A 7,281-nucleotide genomic window follows, 5' to 3' on the forward strand; every position below is an offset into this window, starting at 1 on the left:
TATATAAACATTATAACCCGTGTTAACATTAGTATGCTTCCCCATCAGGCGGTGCCGCTCTTCGTGAAGCTTATTCAATGTCCTGCATCTCTAACGGAGGAACGTCTGGGCGAAAAAGAGACTCCACCTCGGTCACCAGGAAGGAGACGATGTCGTCTGCCGCCAAGAGGTAAAAATACAGACTAACATATACACACACACACACACACACACACACACACACACACACACTGAAGCTGTTTTCTCTTATGAACTATGAAGGGAGTTTCCCTTCGCACCTGTCGTACACAACAGGAGATCTCACCTTCTGTAGATGCTGTCTTTGGTGGGCGAGGGGATAGAGTGGGCAGGAGGCAACACAACCGAGTCTCTGTCGAATCAAGTTGTGTCTCCAGTTAGATGCTTTTGTTGGTGTCTTCGTGTAAAATACCTTCTTCACCAGTAGCATAGAAACGTCATCAACACTGGCTGGTAGTTCTCTGGATGATAACCGGCTATATTCACACATCAATCAGTCTGTTTAAGTCTGGTCTAACTGATCTGGACATTTACATCCTGCTCCTCCTGTTAATGTTTAGATGCGTTCAGGGTTCAAACTGTTTAGTTAACTTTCACTGATTTTTCTTTTCAGCTCTTTCATTTCAACCTCCAGAGTGTCTGCAGACCAGATCTGATCGATGTGATTGATATAATCAATGAGTCTACTGTTTATTTGAGTACATGTGTCCAGTGCTCAGGTCTAAACCACAGTGGACTTTATTTTAGGATTGTTTATTTAAAGTTTTGGGTTATGAATTGTTGTTAATGATGTTAATAATTCCACAGTATATGAGGATTAATATCGTACGGGAAATTATAACCGGTCTACCGTATGAGACTGTAAACCGCCCAGCACTAAACCGTCTTTACTGGGATAAACCCTAACACAGTAGAACCAGTAGAGGTCAGTAGAATGCAGTAGAATCAGTGTAGCTTTAGGGGAAGCTGTGGACTCTCACGGTCCAGTGATTCTAGTTATTACCAGTGGAACGCAGTAGGAACAAAGTAGAATCAGTAGAACCAGTGGAACGCAGTAGGAACAAAGTAGAAAGTGGAAGAAGTAGAAAAGAAAGAGATCATATTACTCCTGTATTAGCTTCTCTGCACTGGCTCCCTGTCCTTCTCCTCACCTACAAAGCCGTAATTGGTCAGACACCATCATATCTTAAAGAGCTTATAGAACCATACTACCCTACTAGAGAGCTGTGCTCCCTAAATTCAGGGTTACTTGTGGTTCCTAGAGTCTTAAAAAGTAGAACAGGAACAAGAGCCTTCAGTTATCAAGCTCCTCTTCTGTGGAACTAGCTTCCCATTTCAGTCTGGGGGGCAGACACACTCACCACATTTAAGAGTAGGCTTAAGACTTTGCTCTTTGATAACTCTTATAGTTAGGGCTGGTTCATGTTTATAGTTGGGACTGGTTCAGGTTTATAGTTAGGGCTGGTTCAGGTTTATAGTTGGGGCTGGTTCAGGTTTATAGTTGGGGCTGGTTCAGGTTTATAGTTGGGGCTGGCTCAGGTTTATAGTTAGGGCTGGCTCAGGTTTATAGTTAGGGCTGGTTCAGGTTTATAGTTAGGGCTGGTTCAGGTTTATAGTTAGGGCTAGCTTAGGTTTATAGTTGGGGCTGGTTCAGGTTTATAGTTAGGGCTGGTTCAGGTTTATAGTGAGGGCTCGTTCAGGTTTATAGTGAGGGCTGGCTCAGGTTTGCCTTGGACCAGCCCCTAGATAAGCTGCTATAGGCCTAGACTCCCGGGGGACTTCCTAGGATACATTGAGCTCCTCTCTCTTCTCTCTCTATACAAAATAAATTGAATTGAAACCAGTATAACCAGTAGTTTGTGGACTCTCATGGTCCTGGTCTTGTCCACAGTGGAGCGGACAGGAAAAAGGAGGTCAGCAGCCAGCGGTCTCAGATGGAGGAGATCCAGGAACATGAGGAGCCTCCTCACCCAAAGGACCTGTCCCCCTCTCCCTCCTCCCCCCACCCTCCCCAGACGCCCCCGACCCTTCAGCAGCAGAGACCAGCCCAGTCTGCTGACAGCAATAAAGGCCACGTTCCTCCCAAAAGGTTCCACTTTGTTATCTGTCGGCTGTAACTGACCTCACTTCCTGCTGATGCTGCTCTGAGATCTCATAACCCCGCCCCTCTTAACCCCGCCCCTGAGGACCCACAGTCCCACCTGACCAGCTCATGTTCAGGTGTACCTGATTGGCTGAATACTTAGCCTCCGTTATCCTCCTGGAGTCTCCAGAGGCCTCCGGAAGTCTTCTGAGGCTTCCTGAAGTCTTCTGAGGCCTCCTGGAGTCTTCTGAGGACTTCTGGAGATCCTGAAGTTTCCAGAGGCCTCCTAGAGTCTTCTGAGGCCTCCTGGAGATCCTGAAGCCTCCTGGAGTCTCCAGAGGCCTCCTTGAGTCTTCTGATGCCTCCTGAAGTCTTCTGAGGTCTCTTGGAATCTTCTGAGGCCTCCTGGACCCTCCTGGAGACCCTCTATACTCTTTGTATATGTTTCTGGTAGAAAGCTCAGGCTGGGCTGTGTGTTTAAATTACTAACATTTCCTTCTTCTAGCTTCTCCTCCTGAATCTTCTGCTGGAGGTCCTGGGTCCTCCTGACTCCTTGTCCTCCCTGGCTGCTCATAACTCTTTGGCTGGGCTGCCTTTTATCAAAAGCACTAACCTGTTCTGCTCCCAGCTTCACCTGAGGACCTCCTTCTCTTCTTCCTCCTTCTCTTCTTCCTCTTGCTCCTCCTCCAGCAGGCCTCCTGCAGCCTGGGGCTTGAGTTACTGATGTATCCCAGCTCACTAACCTCCTCCTGGGTTGTGTACTTTGTGTCTCTGGAGGAAGATTTTGAAGATCATTTAGATTTGAGTGGTGGTTAAAGATGAAGAACAACATAAACATAGATATAAAACAGTAGATGTGACATCATGGGATGACCACCTTCTCACCTGGCTCTGGTTCATGTGGCCTCTGATGACCAGCTACTGGTCATGAATTAAATTCAATGTTATTTAGAAAACCAAAGATGGCTCTTTTATATTTAGTTCATGCAAAACTCTAAAAATGAATTCATTTTCAGCAATATAAATATGCAATTATAAAATGACCTTCATGATTGAAAGCAGGATTTGTTCTGTTGGAATATAACAATAATAATTCAACTAGAATCTTACCTTGAATAAGTAACAGTATTTGTAAAAGTACCAGATTTATAAAGACCACACATAAACTGGACCCAGATAAGATGGTTCAAGTCATCAGAACTACTGTTTCTGTCTCTGGCCATCAGCTCTACTGGTCATTCAGCACCAAGCAGCTTGGTGCTGAATGACTGTTTGATTATTATTTCATTATTATTATTATCACAACATGCTTCAAATACAAACCAATCAATCAGAGATGAAATATGAAACATGAATACATGAAGATAAATTAAGATGAAACTCAATGACTTCCACCTCCTCCTGGTGTGTGTGTGTGTGTGTGTGTGTGTGTGTGTGTGTGTGTGTGTGTGTGTGTGTGTGTGTGTGTGTGTGTGTGTGTGTGTGTGTGTGAGATCAGAGGCCCCAGTGTGAAGCGGTCCTCAGGTATGGAGCGTTCTCAGAGCAGCACCTGGGACAGTTCAGAGGAAAACAGGAACAAACTGGTGAAAGCTGCTTCCACCTCCAGACTGCTCGCCAAGGTGGTCAAGAACTCTGACAGGTACCTCTGAATACTATGTACAAATATATTTATATGTACTGTTTACACACATCTACTGTATACAGACATGTATATTTTATACAAACATGTCTACTGTATACACATATACTGTACACATATACATATTGTATATGCATATATACTGTATACACGTATACATACTGTATACACACATGCTGTATACAAATGCATACTGTGTACTAGTGCTGGGCGGTATACCGGTTTTAATTTCACGTATGATATTAATTTTTCACACACCGTCATACCGGTGCACAGAAACAACTGCTGTCGCTCTTCAACAGGCAGCAGAATATATTGTTGGCTGCTATGAGCGCTACGGTGGGAGCTAGTTGTCTTAAGTGTGTTGAGAGGGAACCCTAGTCATGGTTATAACTGTATAACAACTAATAACCTACAACTAACACTCTGTAACAACAAAACACCACGACACAACAGTTTGTGACACGCAAACAATTTGTAACACTAATAATTGTACATTTATAAAATTACACCGCTGACCGGCATGCTGGGTAAAGCTAGCTAGCCCAACAGTCTGCTAACAGCTGGGAGAGGCTCCGTCGCTACAGTAACGTTACATTAAAGAACAGAACAGAGCGACGCAGGAGGAACAAAGACAGACCGGAGATGCACCGATAGAGTCTGTGGCGACTGTGGCTAAGTGGATAGCAGGGCCATCTTTCAATCAGAGGATCGGCGGTTCAATCCCCAGCTCCGGCTCTGCTAGTCGCATGTCGATGTGTCCTTGAGCAAGACACTTAACCCCAAAATTGCTCCCGTAGCTGTGCCTACGGTGTAGAAATGTGATAGACTCTGAATTGTAAGTCGCTTTGGATAAAAGCGTCTGCTAAATGACTGTAATGTAATGTAAAGTCTGTGCCCAAGAGACGAGCTGGGTCTGCTGTTTGGAAGTGTTTGAAAATCCGACGTAGACCAAAAGACTATATATTGCAAAGTTTATTGAGCCACTGTTGTTGCCGCAGGTGGTAACACGAGCAACTTACTCCATCACCTCAGCAGAAAACATGAGTTGGAATACCAAGAGTGTGATGACGGCCGTCAACCAGTAACGTTAGCGCGAGTGAAACAGTGAAGCTAAAGGGTCAGACATCACTTGAAGAGGCATTAGCTCGAGGCTGCATATGACAAGAAAAGCAAGCGGTGGAGCGACATTACGAACACAATAAGGATCCAGCTCTGCAAGGACCTGGTCCCACTACAGACAGTCGAGAAAGACTCAGAGCAATGATTAAAACACTGGATTCAAGGTACGTCTGACCGGGGCCACAATACTTCAGCCAGACTGCTATCCCAACATTAGAGGAACAAACGAGCACCCCCTCTAGTAAGCAAAGAATTCATACATGAAGACATTAACATGTTTTATATTCTATGTACTCCTGACAGTAGAGTGAGCCTCTATAAACATATAGAAAAACAATACCGTGATATACCGTGAAACCGGCAGAATCTTAAAAAATATCGTGAAACACATTTTTGGTCGTACCGCCCAGCACTACTGTGTACACATTTCGTTTCGGTGCACCAGTATGAAATAGTTTTACTGTTTATAAGTAAATCTTTAATCCTGAGTCACAAACACAAAGTGAGATGTTTGATTCTTCTCGTTTCAGACACAAAGATCCGGTGATCAGTCAAGGTAAATGCATATTAATGTTAATACATTATTCATCATCATCATTATGTGTAACAGAAGTCAGCCTCTGAGACACTTTAGAATATTTCAGTCTGTCTGTCCTGTCGAGACTCTCAGAGGACACTATGTTGTCAACGTCGTCATGGTGACCGAAGTGAGACCAGTTTAGATTATTTGGTATCGAGGAAATGGCTCACCATGGTAACTGGGTAAATTACCATGGTAACCTGCTGCTACTGACTGGTCAGATCACTGAAAACATGAAAACATGGTTCACACCTTTTAAAACGATGACACACATGAAGATGATGTAAGCTGCTTTTGAATTTCATAAAGTTTCCTGTCAGGATGTTAAGAGTTTAATCAGTACTTCTACTCTTAATGATACTCGTATCTGTTTGGTTCTGGATCAGTACTTCTACTCTTATTGATACTCATATCTGTTTGGTTCTGGATCAATACTTCTACTCTTATTGATACTCGTATCTGTTTGGTTCTGGATCAATACTTTTACTCTTATTGATACTCGTATCTGTTTGGTTCTGGATCAATACTTCTACTCTTATTGATACTCGTATCTGTTTGGTTCTGGATCAATACTCTTACTCTTATTGATACTCGTATCTGTTTGGTTCTGCATCAATACTTACCTTACTTAGCCTCTTTACCCGTTTGTCTCCTGATAATAAATTTGATGCACCAATGAAAGAACTTGTCAATACTACGGTTGTATATCATTTATGCCTTAATGTTTTTACTCTTTTCACTCTAATTGTTATTCAGAATAATACAAAATAATAATTCCTACCATTCTTCTCTCTGCATCACATTTTGAACAGCTTGTTTATACTCAATAATAAATTTACCTCTATAGACGTACAGAACAATGACCACACTGGAGATTTTACAGTTCATTAGTTGTGACAATGTTTGAAACGAACACATGAACGTGCGTTAAATGAAACGGTTGATCGTCGGCGTCATGGCTCCTCCTCTTGTTTGTGTTCTTGTTGTGTTGTTTGTGTTATTTATATTGTTGTTTGTGTTGTTGTTGAGTGACAATGTCTTTGTCTCAAACCAGCCAAAATGTCGACACGCGAGAAAAACAGCCAAGCTGGTAAGTCCTGAGGAGTCATCAGAGCAAGCTAACACGCTAACACGCTCACACACTAACAGCAGCTGAATAAGTGCTTCCTGTTTCTGCCGTTAGGGTTTCTGACCCGTTCTCACTCTCAATGCATCAAATACTTGTGTGAACCAACATACCATGTCCTCATTAGAGCGTGGAAGGGTCAAACAAACACAGGAATTTTGTCCTCACCTGTCCTTGACGTGCTTCACCTGTCTCTCACCTGTCCTTGACGTGCTTCACCTGTCTCTCACCTGTCCTTGACGTGCTTCACCTGTCTCTCACCTGTCCTTGACCTGCTTCACCTGTCTCTCACCTGTCTGTCTGACTGATGTTTGATTTGCTCCATGTTTTGTTTGAATGCTATAACATATTTCTTTCGATATATAAAAATATAAATCTGTCATCAGTGGTCTGATCAGTAAAATATTGATCTTGTGTACAGAGCCCCTGTTTGAGAAGACTGTTCACAAACATTTTTTTTAATGACACAGAATTGTTAGTATTGATCTTATGCTAACCAATAACATTAATCCTTTAAATACTGTTTACAAAGCAACCACAGAGAAAAAAAACGACCACAAAGATATCAAGACGACCACAAAGAAACACAAAACAACCACAAAGATATCAAGATGACCACAGAGAAACACAAAACAACCACAAAGATATCAAGACGACCACAGAGACACACAAAACAACCACAAAGATATCAAGACGACCACAGAGAAACACAA

General features: G+C 42.8%; 1 protein-coding gene across 3 annotated transcripts; it reads left to right on the forward strand.

Annotated features, from left to right (window-relative positions):
* The first annotated feature begins 32 nt into the window (after positions 1-32).
* LOC116378446 (echinoderm microtubule-associated protein-like 4) lies at positions 33-6,834 on the forward strand. Of its 3 annotated transcripts, XM_031840324.1 has the most exons (5): positions 33-169; positions 1,910-2,107; positions 3,600-3,740; positions 5,393-5,418; positions 6,497-6,834. In XM_031840324.1, exons 1-5 carry the CDS (start codon positions 78-80, stop codon positions 6,541-6,543), a joined length of 504 nt encoding a protein of 167 aa, XP_031696184.1. In that variant the 5' UTR covers positions 33-77; the 3' UTR covers positions 6,544-6,834. The 3 variants fall into 3 exon arrangements, 2 of the variants coding, with proteins under 2 accessions (XP_031696184.1, XP_031696183.1); XR_004212301.1 differs by lacking the exon at positions 1,910-2,107; XM_031840323.1 differs by having other exon boundaries at positions 5,393-6,834.
* The last annotated feature ends 447 nt before the right edge of the window (positions 6,835-7,281 follow it).

The sequence above is a fragment of the Anarrhichthys ocellatus genome, unplaced genomic scaffold (genome assembly GCF_004355925.1).
Source record: "Anarrhichthys ocellatus isolate YVR2014 unplaced genomic scaffold, GSC_Weel_1.0 scaffold2620, whole genome shotgun sequence".
NCBI lineage: Eukaryota > Metazoa > Chordata > Actinopteri > Perciformes > Anarhichadidae > Anarrhichthys > Anarrhichthys ocellatus.

Excerpts from the sequence above, each read along its gene's own strand:
- LOC116378446 (XM_031840323.1), top strand. The coding sequence starts at position 78 with ATGTCCTGCATCTCTAACGGAGGAACGTCTGGGCGAAAAAGAGACTCC. Across the intron at positions 170-1,909 it reads ATGTCGTCTGCCGCCAAGAG|TGGAGCGGACAGGAAAAAGG; the intron begins GTAAAAATACAG and ends TCTTGTCCACAG. Across the intron at positions 2,108-3,599 it reads GGCCACGTTCCTCCCAAAAG|AGGCCCCAGTGTGAAGCGGT; the intron begins GTTCCACTTTGT and ends GTGTGAGATCAG.